Source organism: Marmota monax, unplaced genomic scaffold, assembly GCF_021218885.2.
Source record: "Marmota monax isolate L192 unplaced genomic scaffold, Marmota_monax_Labrador192_F-V1.1 WCK01_AAM20220418_F8-fsc00034, whole genome shotgun sequence".
Classification (NCBI taxonomy): Eukaryota; Metazoa; Chordata; class Mammalia; order Rodentia; family Sciuridae; genus Marmota; species Marmota monax.
This window is the reverse complement of record NW_026693934.1, coordinates 11,432,452-11,448,317: the sequence shown is the minus strand read 5'-3', so window position 1 is coordinate 11,448,317 and position 15,866 is coordinate 11,432,452. Positions and strand designations below refer to the sequence as shown.

General features: G+C 48.7%; 1 protein-coding gene across 1 annotated transcript; it reads left to right on the top strand.

Moving 5' to 3' along the window:
* Nucleotides 1-5,403: 5,403 nt before the first annotated feature.
* Proc (protein C, inactivator of coagulation factors Va and VIIIa) lies at nt 5,404-15,216 on the top strand. Its single transcript, XM_046463782.1, has 9 exons — nt 5,404-5,534; nt 6,972-7,062; nt 8,257-8,462; nt 9,507-9,531; nt 9,660-9,797; nt 9,889-10,023; nt 12,356-12,495; nt 13,350-13,467; nt 14,531-15,216. Exons 1-9 carry the CDS (start codon nt 5,490-5,492, stop codon nt 15,118-15,120), a joined length of 1,488 nt encoding a protein of 495 aa, XP_046319738.1. The 5' UTR covers nt 5,404-5,489; the 3' UTR covers nt 15,121-15,216.
* Nucleotides 15,217-15,866: the final 650 nt, after the last annotated feature.

The following is a 15,866-nucleotide window of genomic DNA, read 5'->3' as shown; positions in this document are numbered from 1 at the left end:
GGAGCATGGTATTGGCATTAGGTTCATGGCCTTCTTGCTGCATCATACTATGTTGGAGGGCACCACATGGGGAGAAAGAGCAAGAATGATACAGACACCTTGCTTTTATTATAAAGCCACTCTCCCAAATAATTCATTAATTCATGAAATATCCTATGGCCAACAAAAAGAGAAATTTTGATGACAGCTGGGCATGGTGATGCACACCTATAATACTAGCAGCTCCAGAGGTTAATCACAGCCTTAGCAACTTTGATCTGGGGATGTGGCTCAATGGTTAAGCAGCCTGGTTCAATCCCTGGTACCAAGAAAAAAAAATTTATGACAGCTGTGTTGGCCCTTTACAGGGTACAAAGAGCTGATTCTATCAGATCCTACAAATAATCATGTTTTCTATCCTATACCAAGTGCTGGATCAAATCTTGGCAATAAAAAGTGTTCCCCTATCTCTTAAGTACTTGAATTCAAAAAATGGAGTTTCAAATTGTCCTTTTGGTTTCTATAAAGGTTTTAACAAAACTGAAAAAAAAATGACATCTCATTCAAATACAAATGAAATTTTGCCCATACATCTGCATATTTGACATAGTGTGAATGTAAACTTTTGCAAATTCCATGCAGTCTGTGAACTCCTTATTAATGAAAATGCAAAGATGTTAACCACAGAATGTCCTGCTCACCTGTACACAACACTGCTAAAGGCAGTGGGCTTTGATTTCAATGAGCAAATGTGATTTAACTCAGTTTCACAGAACAACCAAAGAAGCAATACAATCATTTGAGTTCATTGATGTGCTGTGTCTAAGCTAATTCAATGGCTGCTAATCTCACCTAAGACTTGGGCTCTTTAGGAAAGACCCAAACCCTTTGAATTATTTTAAGGTGCGCGCCTATCTCACTGGGGACTTGTATATACACACACTACATATCCATATATAGAGATAGATATGTAGTTTCTACAGGTACTTTCATATTCCTTTCTGTACCATGTCCAATCCCCAATTCTCTTTTGCACATTATGCACTATGCTCTGTTTTGATTCTTTACCTTCCTATCTGATTTGTGTTATTCCAGCTGTCATTCAAATAACACTTCACTTAGCCTTGTAAATGACCACTATGTCTGGGTCATGCTGGCATCATCATTCTCGTTTTCATTATCTGAACTCTTTAAAAGCATGCTTTCAATATTTGCCATCTTAAAATTAAACAAGCACTCTCTCAAATCAAAGCACAACAGTTAATCCATAGGCAAAGTGGATGTTCATGCTTACAGTGCATGCAAGTTGCATCACTGGGAGTGATGTAATAATGGATGATCCACTGTTCTGAATTGCAAATCACGCTTGTTGTCATAAGTAATACAGATGAAAGAAGGTGCTGGCACTATAATCAATGTTGTTTTCAGACTCTGTATTGGAAATTTCCATATGGGTTTTGAACCTTTCCCTTCACCTTCTGCATACATCACTAAAAACTAGAATCTAAGAGTTTACCAAATTTTATTGCTAAAATTGTAAAAGTCTCAGACAAACTGGTGTGGTTGGTGACTCTAGCACATTCATAAAATTCAGAAGTAATGTCTTTTAAAAAATCAAGTGTTGGGCTGGGGATGTGGCTCAAGCGGTAGTGCACTTGCCTGGCATGCGTGCGGCCTGGGTTCGATCCTCAGCACCACATACAAACAAAGATGTTGTGTCCGCCAAAAACTAAAAAATAAAATATTAAAATTCTCTCTTTCCCTTTCTCTCTCTCTCTCTTTAAAAAAAATCAAGTGTTTTTCTATATACTAGCAACACAGAATTTTAAATTCAAATCTTTAAAAATGCCATTTACAAAAGCATTTAAAAACATAAAATTATTAAGGATAAACTCCCAAACATGGGTGAGGAAAATGAACAAAGACCTAAATAAGTGGAGAGAAATACCACACTAAAGGATCAGAAGACTCAACATTAAGACATCTCTTTTTGCCAGGTGTAGTGGTGCCCACCTGTAATCCCAGCAGCTCAGGAGGCTGAAGCAGAAGGATCCAGAGTTCAAAGCCAGCCTCAGCAAAAGCAAGGCACTAAGCAACTTAGTGAGACCCTGTCTCTAAATAAAATACAAAATAGGGCTGGAGATATGGCTCAGTGATTTAGTGATCCTGAGTTCATTCCCGAGTATCGCCACCCCCTCACCTTCAAAAAAAAAGAGAGAGAGAGAGAGAGATTTCTCTTCTTTCCAAATTGTTTTATAAATTCAACTGAATCCCTATCATGATCTCAACAAAACTTTTAAAAATGGAAATTGATAAACTGATTCTAAAATGGGTGTATAGCAATAGAAAGGACCTAGGATAGCAAAAACAATTTTGAAAAAGAACAAAGAGGATTTCCATTACCTGAATTTCATGACCCATTCTTGAGTCTTGTAACAGCCATTAGAAATTAAACCGGGCTTGTTGGTGGCACACACCTGTAATCCCAGCAGTTCGGGACACAGGAGGATCACAAATTCAAAGCCAGCCTCAGCAAAAAGCGAGGCACTAAGCAACTCAATGAGACCCTCTAGATAAAATACAAAAAAGGGCTGGGGATGTGGCTCAGTGGTTGAGTGGCCCTGAGTTCAATCCTCAGTACCCAAAAACAAAAACAAAATTAAGACAATATGGTGTTGACATAGAAATGAACAGATAAATCCACAGATCCACAGAACAAAACAGTTCAGAAGTAGCCCACGTGTATCTGGTCATTTGAGTTTTACAAATTACCAAGGCAAATCTAATGGAGGAAAGGAGAGTGCAACAAATAGATACCCATATGTACATATGTATGTGTGCATATACACATATATGTATGTATGCATGTATATACCCACACTACATATCTATATATATCCATATATAGAGATAGATATGTAGTGTGTGTGTGTGTGTGTGTGTGTGTGTGTCCCCGCATGCGCGCGCATTACCAGCGACTGAACCCAGGGACACTTCACCACTAAGCTACATCTCCGCACCCCCCCCTTTTTTTTTAAATATAGTGTTTAGATGTCAATGGACCTTTGTTTATTTATATGCGGTGCTGAGAATCAAACCCAGTACCTCACATATGCTAGGCAAGCGCTCTATCACTAAGCCACAGCTCCAGCCCCTCTGTCCCTTTTCATTTTTCATTTTAAGACTGAATCTAGCTAAATTGCAGAAAATTAGCAATTGCGCTGCCTCAGTCGCTAGGATTACAGGCGAGCGCCACCGCTGTCGGGTTACACCCCCAGTTCTCCTTCCTTTGCTTGGTCCGCATTCAAACAGCGAAGTCCACGCCTACACACCTCCCTTTCACTCTCTAAATTGCAGAGGGTTTGCTGCCCAAAGGTAGCAGGACGAATTTGGGCCCAGGTATGTGACTCACACCTGGCTGGGAAAATGCCAGACCAAGCCAATCAGCCACACCCTCCGCGCCAGTGAGAACTCACCTGTGAACAGCGCGAGCCTCTCCGCAGCAGTGCACGGCGCCCCCTGCTGGAAACCTGCAAATGAACAGAGTTGGATTCCCGGTGGCTGCCTCCAGGAGACAGCAGAACTCAGGAACTCAGGTGGCCAGTACTTGGGGAAGATGGAGGCCACAGGGGTCTGGGGCGATGTCAGACGGGAGGAGGCTGTGACAGTGCACAGTGAAGAGAGCCCCAGTTGTCTGACAGCTGTGAAGAGCTTTGCAGAGAAAGTTCAGGGACATCCTCTGGGCAGCCTGGGAGGCCTGGCATCTCTCCAGCACGGGTAACTTAGGTGCACTACACCTACCCTGGCTCCTTCAGGTCCCTTGACTCTGGAATCCAGACTGGTTTAAATTTGGGTGCCTTGGGCCAAGCCCATCATGCAGATTTAGGATTAGCACAAGGACCCTACTTAGACTTGATTTGGAATTGACCACCTGTGCCAGGTCAGAAGAGAGTGAAAGGGTGAACAGTTGGATGTGGAAGGGAAGCAATAATGGACACCCAAAATTTCTTTGTTTGGTAGGCCAGGTGGAGGGAAGCTGCAGAATTTGGGGGAATGACACCTGGAGCAAGAAGACCAGGAGGAGTTTTTACACAAGTTCCTCAGCTCAGTGGTAGAGCCCTTGCTTAGCATGTGATGTGTGGGTTCCATCTCAGCACTGCAAAACCAAACCAAAACAAAATCAAACAGTTGACCACCTAAGTCCACTCATCTTGTGGGATCCTGCACTTGGTCTTCATGTTTTCTGCTTGAGTGGCCAGGAATTTGTCGCCCTTCTCTAAGTAGCTACCCTCACAAACAGCCACTGGCTCCCCACTTCCCATAGGCTCCATTTCAGTTTCCTCACCCTCCACCTCCCCTCTGTCCCCATGCACCCCAACATTTCATCCCCTTATCTTATGAGTCCCCTCATTTCCTCTCCATCTGGGGTGGGGCACAAACACAGGTGCCCAGATCCTAGGTTCAAACTCTTCTGAGTCCAATGCTCAGAGTGCAGTGAGAGCCAGAGGCCCTGCTCCTGGGAGCTGGGAGAGAGAATCTGATCTGCCTCCTGGGCCAGGTGACTTCCTGTGCAATCACTAGAAGCCACTGGGGTGGGGTCACATGCCCCACTCAGGGACACAGACTGAAAGAGCATGGTTAAGTCCTCTAAGGAAGTGATAGAGCAGAGAAAAAAAATGGACATCTCTGGAAGAGCCAAGTCCAGGCAAGGAAGATACTTAATAAATGCTGACAGCCTGCAGAACACAAACAAAGGCTCTGAGCCAGGACTTTATTTCATCATTCTTCTTGCTAACATTTCAGCTATGAACTCCAGGCACCCTTCCCATAATCTTGTTTCTTTTTTTTAATGCATTCTCAAAGTGGCCAAGTGGGACCGGGAAGACCAAAGTTCTAATTCAGGTCTGCCACCTACCAGATTAATGAATTTGGACAAGTAATGCAAGACTTCTGAGCATCTTCATCTTCAACATAGAGAGTATTTATAGTTATAGCCATGTGCAGTTGGGTGGAGGGTGACATGCATGATTGGAGCTGAGGGCCCCATGCCCATGTGGGGAAGAGCCACATCAGAGATGGTATGTCTTTGTGCAACCAATAAATAGGTGCATCTTATAATTAATGACATTCTAGATTTGATGAAGTATTGTTACTTGTTGTATCTATCGTGGGCAAACTGCAATATCTCTACTAAAAGTCCATTTTAGATAATTAGTGGATATATATCCACTAAAAGTGCCCCAACTGCAAAATGGGGACAACATTCTTCCTCAGCCAGCCTCTATGAGGCCAAAATCTATCAGTGGTTTTGAGAGTGTCCTGCTCTTACCTCCCTCCCTGCTAGAGGGCATCTTGGTGGCCAGAGGTGAGCTTTGGGAAAATTGAGCCATCAGGAGCCAAGACCAGGAATGTCAGCACCACCTGTTTGTTTATCTGTGGAGAGGGAGGCCTCAGCACCGAGGGCCAAGCAAATATTTGTGGTTATGGATTAACCTGAGTTCCGGGGTATCATGGCGGCAGGAGGGCGAACTTGCAGTTCTCTGCGACCCACCCCTGTAAGTCCCCCTCGAGGCAGTACTGTGAGGGAGTATGAAGGGAAGGTACAGAAGGGAGAGGGACAGTTGAGCTGTGTGAGGGTGAAATCCTTGAGCAAGGGCTGGCTGGAGCCTGGGGTCCAGGGAAATGTGGGCATGGCTTGGCATCCTCCAGGCCCGAGTGCCGTAGTCCAAAGGGGCCCTCTCATCACATGTCTTGCTTTTCCCAGACTGTGAGTCAAGTGGAAGTCTGCTGAGGGGTTCCCTGGGGCCCAGGGCCATCCCCAGAGGCAACCAGAACCCTACATTATCTCTACTCTGTCCCCACCTCTAAGGATGGGGCATTTCATTTAATTAAATGTCTGATCAGCTGTGAAGGAAATGGGGTCAGTCTAGGGTGCGTGGATGGGGTAGGCAGGCCTGCCCACTTGGTCTTGGAAGAAGTGGAAGGCTCTTGATTTTCTGGTCCTGTGGCGTTATGGGGCACCAGTGGTTTGGGGCAGAAGTGGTTTTAGGCCTGGAGTCACACAGGCCCTGCGCTTGAGTCTTAGCTCTGATACCTCCTGATTGTGAACTTTTCATAAGCTACTTAGCCTCCTAAGCCTCAGTCTCTCCCTTTCCCCATGAAACAGGGGTGACAACATTAACCACCTCTTGGGTGGTTGTAAGCCTTAACTGAGGTAATAACAGATAATATTTACTGAGATTTTTGTTATGTGCAAACCCTGTTTTGTTTTTGTATATGGTCCTAGGAATTGAAACCAGGGCCTTATCCATGCTAAGCAAGTGTTCTACCATGAAGCTACACCCACAGCCCACCTACCCACAAATTGTTTAAGAGCTTTATGTGTATGTACTAACATTTAATCCTTTCAATAGCCCCTTCAGAGAGAAACATAGTTTTCCTACCACTTTACAAACAAGGCATGGAGTAGTTAAGCATTTCCCCCAACGGTGCCTTCTAGTAAGTGCCAGGTTTGCACCAGGCCATCTGCATCATGGCCTGTCCCGAATTGTGTGCAAATTGTTTGAAGAACACCCCATGTCCAGTCAGTGTTAGCTGTTATTCTTAGCTCAGCTATCAGACCAGCAAAGCCCTACCTCTCAGTCATCACCAAAAAAATGAAGGAAAAGAGGGCACAAATGAATATTCTAGTGCATCTCATCTCCATGCGAGGCATTTCTGAGCGGAATCCCCTTTGATCATCAAAAAAACCCTGCATGCTTTCTGCTTTCTCAGGCAGGTGGTATAACCTTAGCCCCACATAGATGAGACTTAGGGGACAGGTGGCTATCTAGTGAACAAAGACCCTCACCCCAGATTCTTCCCTGACAATGGGCACATAGGGATGTCTTTTTCATTCATGTCTCTTACTGGGAAGGGGATGGAATTGGGGGGTGATGGCAGGCAGACCGACATTGGTGTGGGGCTGCCAGGAACTTAGAAGTCTTTCTCAGACAGGTGTCAATAACTCCAGAATGTGGCAGCTCGCAAGCCTCTTGCTGTTCGTGGCCACCTGGGGAATTTCCGGCACAATAACCCTTCCTGGTAAGGCCACCTCCACCCCTACCACAAGACCCTCAAAGCCTCGACATGCCCTCACTGCCACCTGCCCTGGCCTCACATCACCCTCTACCTCCTCTGATCCTGGGTGTGGTGAAAGCAGGCAGGATTGGCATGAACTGGCCGATAGGCCCAGGCAGGCCAGCTTTCAGAACACAAACCAGGAGCTGTGAGGACATACACAGGTGATGACAGCAACCGGGGGTCTTCCCACTCCACCGACTCACTCCCTCAACTGTGAAGGGCCCAGGCCCAGGCCTCTACCCACACTATCCCATAAACTTCTCCTAAAATGCGTATCTGAAGCCTCAGTGCCCTGCCCCAGCCCTCTCCCTGATCTCCACAGAAGAGAACATGATTCTCTGGGGCAACTGCAGGACAAATGCTTTGCCCACAGAGCCGCACCAAGCTGGTTCTTGCACTTGTGCCTTTTCTTGAGTTGCTTATCTTCCTGAGATGCCCCTTCCCACTCCTCCAAACCCACTCCCCACTTGTGATCTACTCCATCTGAGCTCAGGTACCTCTTCCTCTGGGATGCTTTTTACTCCAGCCCCTTTTACTCACTCCCCTAAATTGATCCCTCCCTCCTACCTCTTCTCCTACCCAAGACAGGCACCTGTCAGAGCTCAGGAGACACTTGATGACATGCATTGGATGACAGATCTTTGTCCTTCTGGAGTCCCTGCCCAAGGGGAAGAGATGGGAAATACTTGATGGAGTAAGAAAGGGGGGATGAGTGACCAGAAGGGATTGCACAAGATGTAGCAGGAGAATGAGACCCACTGAACTTTGCAATCTAAACAGCAGCCGCGTGTGGCATTTGTCATTGAATATTTACTTTTGTGATATGCATGGTATTGTTTTACATACTTATTTCATCCCATTTTTTATATAAGCAAACTGGGGTTTAGAGAGGTAAAGACATCGTTTTAAGGTTACACAGAGGTCAGATTGGGATTTAAAGAAGGTCTGTCTCTAAACATGCTTGCTCTAAACGGTCAAAGCTCCTGTCACCCAACAGTCATCTGCTTCATGTGGAGGGACAGAGCAGAGGAGCAAGGGGCAGCATCATTATTGGGAATTAGGATAAGCCCTAAGGGGGCCTGAGACAGGGCTTTTCCAGGTTCTTTCTCCAGTTGGGCTTCCTCAGACCCCTTCCTGACCTGCAGCCCCTCTCAGTCCCCTCCACCGCAGTGAGTTTGCCTCCCCGCAAACCAGACTCAGTGTTCTCCAGCAGTGAGCGTGCCCACCAGGTGCTGCGCATCCGCAAACGCGCCAACACTTTCCTGGAGGAGCTCCGGCCAGGCAGCCTGGAGCGGGAGTGCACAGAGGAGATCTGTGACTTTGAAGAAGCCAAGGAGATTTTCCAAAATGTGGATGACACAGTAAGGCTACCTGGCTGGGAATGAGGCTCATGGGTGGGCTGAGTTTGGGAGGAGTAGGTGGGGACTCCTTGGGAATTTAGGGAGACCATGGGCATCAGCCCCTTCTCTCAGCTTGTTGAGGGTGGCTGTGTGGACACTGGCCCTATGGCTTGTCCTTGTGATTTGTTTCTTGTGGATACAGGAAACAGAACTCTGCTATGAGCTCCAGAAAGAAGAGTTTGGGGCAGCTCTAGGCTGGGATTCCCACCCAAACCCTCTGTAGGAAGTTCAGTCCACCTTCCAGGGGCCATTGGCTATCTTTACCTCCTCCCCTGCTTCTCTCTCTCTCTCTCTCTCTCTCTCTCTCTCTCCTCACTTCTGCCTCTCCCCACCCCCTCTTCTCTCTCTGAGACCAAAAGGCTACCATCCCTGTTTCCACCCTTGCATCTGCTGGCCAGGGTTTGTGTGTCTACTCATACTCACTCTGCCTCAGTTCACATTCTCAGGGAAGAAATTCTGATTGCTCAGGGAAGCTGAGGTTGGGGTCTGGGTCCTTTCTAGTCTGAGGATCAAAGCCAATACCACCAGCAGCAGCTGGGACCTAGTTAGAAACACAGACTCTAGGCTGTCCCAGACTTTCTGAACCAGCATTCTGGGTCTCACCAACTCTTGAGAACACTGGCTTAGGGAAAGACTGGATGTGTAAGGGATCCCCCCAAACCAGGGAGGGAGTGAAGGGGCTGGGAGGAGGCAGGGGAGTCTGCTAGGGGATTTAGAATTTAGGATTTAGAAGTTACTATGATGTAGATTGTCCAGAGAGCTGGGTTCCAGCTGCATGGGGAGGAGTGTTGTTCATGGGCTGGGAAGGCCCAGGGCAAGAGGAGGAGGGGAGCAAGGAACACTAGCTGCAGGCAGCTGGTGACCCTCAGGCAGTTCACCCTTATTTGTCTGGAAGCCCTCCCTTCCCCAGCCTGCTCACAGCTGCTCTGGGCTACAAGGGAGGAAGAGGTGCCTTGCTCCTACTACACACGGGCTGGCCTCTGAAGCTGCCCCCTCTCTCCACAGCTAGCTTTCTGGTCCAAGTACTTTGGTGAGTGAGATCTAAACTCCGGGCTGGGCTGTACAGGCCTGCTCCCCTGGGTCTCTGGGACTCAGGAGGTCGGGAAGGGAACTGACGATAGTTATGACCTCCACCTTTCATCGTGCCGCGTGCGACAGACGGTGATCAGTGCGCAGGAGCGCCCTCGGAGCACCAATGCACCAGCCCGTGCTGTGAACACGGCACGTGCATCGATGGCATCGGTGGCTTCAGCTGCAATTGCAACAGGGGCTGGGAGGGCAGCTTCTGCCAGAACGGTAAGCGGGGCGCCCGGGTGGGGCCGGGCGGGTGGCTGACCCCTGGCGCACTGCGCCATTGTCGGCTCTCCGCGGTCTCGTGTCCGCCCAGAGGTGCGCTTCTCCAACTGCTCGGTGGACAATGGTGGCTGCACGCACTACTGTCTGGAGGAGCAGGGCGGGCGCCGGTGCACCTGCGCGCCGGGCTACAAGCTGGCTGATGACCACCTGCACTGTCAGGCCTCAGGTGAGCCGCCCCGGTCCCGCCCCTCACACTTCCTTCCTTGGGCGCGGGAATCCAGCCGCAAAGGAACGCGCAGCTTTGAATAGGGAGAGTCTTAGGGTGACCATCCACGTGCCCGTCCCAACTTGCGCCCCTTGGCTGGTTCTGCCCACCAGGCTTTCTTGCTTACTTGCTTGCCTTCCTCCAGATGGCCCTGCTCTCCTTGGGGACACCTTCTGGAGCATAAGCCCATAGGCCACTCATTTCCAGAGTCTGAGAAGATCTAGGGGCCAGGTCTCCAGCATGTCCCTCCATCTATCCTGGATGTGTTTATTTCCTTTGGACACATTTTCAGCCCTGTATCTCATTTCCCTCTGTAGCCCTTGATCCTCCAGGAGAGAACAGAATCCTGATTCTGCCTTCCTTTATATTTTCCTTTTTATATGTTTTTGTCTTTATCAAATTTATTATGTACAAAGTTTAAGGAGTCGGGATTTTACCCCTTACAATGAATTTCCCCAGGTTTTCCTTGATGTGGAAAGAATTTCCCCTCCACTTCCTCTTGGACCCTTTTAATGAGGAAATTTATATTTTCTACCTCTAGGAGCATTTTTAAAAAATATTTCTTTGGGTCTGGGGATATAGCTCAGTTGGTAGAGTGTTTGCCTTGCATGCCCAAGACCCTGGGTTCAATCCCCAGCATCACACACACACACACACACACACACACACACACACACACAAAAGAATAAGCAAAGAAAAGAAAAAAAAAAAAGAAAATTATTTCTTTGACAATCTCTCTGCCTTGTTTATCTTCTCTTTCTGTATCTCTCTAGTTGTATCATCTCTACTATTTTCTATCTCTTTGATTGTGTGTTCTTTCAAGGGATTTCCTACAACTTTATATTCCAATCCTTCTATTGAAAAACTTTTTTCTTGCTTTGTAGTTTGAAATAATTTGAGAGACACAGTAAGTTGCAAGGCAATGCCTGGTGGCCCTGTGGGTCTGGGGTCTCTTCTGTGAGGTTATCAGAAGGCCAGAGTCATTCTCTTTACTGTATGGAACCTTAGGGCTTCCATTTAGGCCAGTTTTGGAGGGGAGGCCTCTGAAGTCTTGCTAGGGGATCTCAGGCTTGGCTTCCAGTGCCTTGGAGCAGGGCGGAACCAAGGAGCTGGCTTTGGGGTACCTGCAGATGTTGTCCAACTCCCTGTGGTCAAACAGTTCACCATCACAGCAGTAGCAGCAGCGCTGCCTGGAATTCCTAGTCACAGACTGTTTCTGCAGGTGACTGTCTTCTGTAGGAGAGGGAGAGGGGCATCTCACCATTGAGGAGATGGTCTCTAGTGGTCTCTCTCTCTCTTTTTTCTTTTTCTTGTGCTGGCCATTGAATCCAGGGCCTTGTGCATGCTTTGCAGGCCAGTGCTCTGCCACTGAGCTACATCCTCAACCTTTTTTATTTTATTTTGAGACAGGGTCTTGCTAAGTTGCTCAGGCTGGCCTCAAACTTGCCTGATCCTTCTACTTCATCCTCACAAGTGGCTGGAATCGCAGGGGTGTGCCAACATGCCTGGCTTCTAGCAGTCTCTCCTATTAACTCTCAACATGGCTTCTGTGTGCAAGTTGCACTTGTACCATGTCCCTCAGAGGCACTGAGGACTCCTGAAGCTCTGGGATACAATCCTTGGCTTCTGGGTGCCCTATTACTGGCTGAGAGTTTTGCTTTCTCCGTCTGCTAAATCAGTCACAATGCTCAGTTTCCGGAGTTCTGCTACTGCTATCTACGTTGCATTCTGTCATTACATGGATCCCCGGCTGAAGGTGTCCTCATGCCCTGCAAGTCTAGATCCTCCAATCTAACATTCAAGGCCCTTTAGAAGCATACCCAGGCAGATTATCCAGTCCCTGGTTTTTCATGGTATGCTTTCTTCTCTTAGAAGAGAGGCCTTGGAATTATGCTCAGGGTTACTTTGGGCTCTCCAAGCATGCCCCCACCTCCTTCTCCCTAAAATTTCTCACCTCTGTTAGGAGCTCAGCAGCATCCTGGCAAGGGACCTTCCTATGTATCTTGGGGATTATCCCCCACAGCACTGGGCTATAATGAACCACAGAGACATTTAACAACCGATGCAAGGACACAGGTAGTGATGCTGCTTGATCTGTCTTGCATTGTTTGTTGACTGACGGACGGATGGATCAGAGGAGATTCACAGCCAATATGGAGTATTATAAGCATCATTTATCCTTTGAAACATACAACATGCCAAACTAGCCTACAGGCAGGAGGAGAATCAAGAAAGGAAGACAGTCTCAGGAGTAGTGCCTGGAAGGCCCCTTACCATCTCCCTCTACCTTTAGTGAGGTTCCCATGTGGAAGACTAGGGATGCAAATGGAGAAGAAGCGCAGTTACTTCAAACGTGACACAGACCAAGTCAACAAAGTAGATCCGAGGATTGTCAATGGATCAATTACCCGACAGGGAGACAGCCCTTGGCAGGTAAGAGGAGAGGAGTGGCTGCTTCTCTCATTTGCTGGGTCAGGGGTCTCTGAGGTCCTCCTGGGAGTTCCAGCTCAAGATGCAGAATGGGGGAGAGGATTTGCTGTTGCTTGGGGGATTGTTGATGAGGGTGGGGGTAAGGCTCAGGGAAAGACAGAGGTGACCTGGTGGAAGGGGAATAGCAAGGACAGGGTGGTATGGGTCATGGGCCATAAAGGGGAATATGCAGGAAGAGTTATGGTTGTAGAAAGAGCTGGAAAGATAAAGCTCTGTTGGTGGGAGTTTGTTTAGGCAGAGGCCCTGCTGATAAGAGAGGTATCTTGAGTGGGAGAAGGCTAGGAGGGAGGGCTGGCCTCGGAGCACTTGCTAGTTTCTGCTCTCTATGGAGAGGGAAAACCAACCAGAAATCAACAAGCAAGGGTACTGGCCTTTGAGAGCTCATGGACTCTGAGAGGCTTGGGATCCTACATGCTAGCCACCCAGGGGGAGCAGAACCAGGATAGCCATCAGGACAGAGGCTGAGGGAGGCCTGAGGGAGGCCCAAGGCAGCTTGGGGGCTACAGAGTCTTCCCAAAGCCCCCAAGGTGAGGAGGCTTCTCTCTGTGATGGTGTGGCTGAGGATGACTGCCTGAGCCAGGTCACGGAGATAGCCTGCCACAGGTCAACCCGAACAATGCCAGAAAGAGATAGAGAATGTTAGAAAAGGGCCACAAGTCTACGTACGCCCATGTGACCAGAGAGCCCAGGGAAGCACTTGAGAACCGTGCCAGGGACCCTGTGAGACTTAGAGGCCCTGGACTAGGAGTTGTCAGAGGCAGCCCTGTGATGTCATCACTCCCCCCCCCCACTTCCAGGTGATCCTACTGGACTCAAAGAAGAAGCTGGCCTGCGGGGGGGTGCTCATCCACACCTCCTGGGTGCTGACCGCAGCCCACTGCATGGAGAACGCCAGGAAGCTCACTGTCAGGCTTGGTATGATCTGGAGCCAGTCAGGGGAGCTGCCAGAGGCCTGGGTCAGGGGTGGCAGTGGGTAATGGGCAGGCTGTCCAGGTTTGAAAGACCCTGGTCTCGGGGTGCTTGAACTCCATAGAAGGTGCTTTGGTAGAAGATCCTTATGTGCCTACACCATGCCCACCCTTGAGACACCAGGCTAGAAGGGGATTCTCTTGAGTGCCCCTTTTATTTTTTTCCACTGGGAATTGAACCCAGGGGTGTTCTACCACTGAGCTATATCTCTTTCTTTCTTTCTTTCTTTTCTTTTGAGACTGGGTCTCACTAAATTGCCTGAGTCCTCACTAAGTAGCTGAGGCTGGCCTTGAACTTGCAATCCTTCTGCCTCAGGCTTCCAAGTCTGTGGGCTGACAGGTGTGCATCACTAACCCTGGATTGAGTGGCCTCTTCAAATCTGGGCCCACATGTTTGCCAGTGAGAGGGTTTTACACATCCTTTCTCCTCACCCCCACTCACCTGGAGCAGGCTGCGTGGGGGTCTCAGCACACAAGGATGCAGAGACCCACCAGACCTGGTCTCAGAGCCAGGCTTCACACAGACTTCTGGGGATGCAATTGTGCAGCAAGGGACCCTGGCATCTGCCACAGCAGGAGTCTGGTGGGTAGGGGGGTCTCACTCTGACAGTTTCTAGAGGAGGCTCTCATTAGACTCTCTGGCAAAAAAGAAGAAAAAGGTGTATTGAGAATGTCCACGTTCATGTTTCTTACAATTACCATCGGCACAACTGATGGCCAGTGACCCTTCATGGGGCTTGGTGTGGGATTTCCAGGCCTTCCATCCCAGGAATCACTGAACCTTGCCAGGGAGGATTTGGTCTCTTGCTTGTGGGCCCAATTATTCTTTCCCTGCAGTACCTATGTCCTCCTCTTTGGGTCTTGCTGCTCTGTCCCTTGTTTGTCCAGCTATGGGTGCTCCGTATTTCCCTTTGTGGCTCTGGTCTGTGTCTGCTGGTTTCCAGGACCTTGGGCCTTCCTGCTCTCCCTGACTTCCTTGGTCCACTCTGACAACATTCTCTGCCCTGCAGGTGAGTATGACCTGCGGCGCAGGGACAAGTGGGAAGTGGACCTGAACATCAGGGACGTCTTCATTCACCCCAACTACAGCCGGAGCACCAGCGACAATGACATCGCCCTGCTCCGCCTGGCCCAGCCCGTCACCCTCTCAAAGACCATTGTGCCCATCTGCCTCCCTGACAGTGGCCTTGCAGAGCGTGAGCTCACTCAGGCCGGCCAAGAGACAGTGGTGACCGGCTGGGGTTATCACAACAGCCGAGAGAAGGAGTCCAGGAGAAACCGCACCTTTGTCCTCACCTTCATCAAGATTCCTGTGGCCCCGCGCAATGAGTGCATGGAGGTCATGAACAACATGATCTCCGAGAACATGCTGTGTGCAGGCATCCTAGGGGATGAGCGGGATGCCTGTGAAGGGGACAGTGGGGGACCTATGGTCGCTCTTTCACGAGGCACCTGGTTCTTGGTGGGCCTGGTGAGCTGGGGGGAGGGCTGTGGACTCCTGAACAACTATGGTGTCTATACCAAGGTCAGCCGCTACCTAGACTGGATTCACAGCCACATCAGGGACAAGAAAAACTCCACCAAGATCCAGGTGCCATAGCACCTCTCTCTTATCTCTGGACCCCAGAGGCCACTCTGCAGTGGAGCTGGGCTATTGAACAGCAATACCTGGGACATTAAAGGGTATGTGACAGCCTGTGCCTCTGTCTGTCCTTTTATTCCTGTTCTGGATCATTCTAGAGGGAAGTAGCATTTATTGAGTACCTACTTTATGTCACACACTTTATGAACAGAATATTATTTAACTCTCAAGCAATTCTGTGGAGTGGGGAGGAACAGGTTCAATTTTGTGGGGCCTAAAACTGATGCAATTGTGGGTGTGTTTGTGCTCTCTTTATATGAAAGAATGAAGCTAGGCATGGTGGCACCTGTAATCCAAGTGGTTAGGGAGGCTGAGGCAGGAGGATTGCAAGTTCAAAGCCAGCCTCAGCAACTTGGCGAGGCCCTAAGCAATTCAGTGAGACCCTGCCTCTAAATAAAATATTTTAAAAGGCTGGGGATGTGGCTCAGTGGTTATGTGCTCCTGGCTTTAATCCTCGGTACCAAAAAAAAAAAAAAAAGATGAAAAAATGTGACTACAAATCTGTTAGAGTCTTTCTAAAGGCCCTAGAAAGAGCCTCTGCAAGACATGGATCCTAAAGTTTATGTTAGACCAGCTATGGAGGGAGACAAGGTACAGGAAGGTCTACACAGTGGAGCCAGAATTCAAATTTAGGTCTGACTGCAAACCCTAGGTGCTTTTCTCTGTTGTCCTTTGTTCCTCAGGGGCAACTGCTTTGACAGGTG

Coding starts and splice junctions, on each gene's coding strand:
- Proc (XM_046463782.1), top strand. CDS start 5,490: ATGGCGGCAGGAGGGCGAACTTGCAGTTCTCTGCGACCCACCCCT. Junction 9,798..9,888: donor GGGCAGCTTCTGCCAGAACG/GTAAGCGGGGCG, acceptor GTGTCCGCCCAG/AGGTGCGCTTCTCCAACTGC. Junction 13,468..14,530: donor GAAGCTCACTGTCAGGCTTG/GTATGATCTGGA, acceptor TCTGCCCTGCAG/GTGAGTATGACCTGCGGCGC.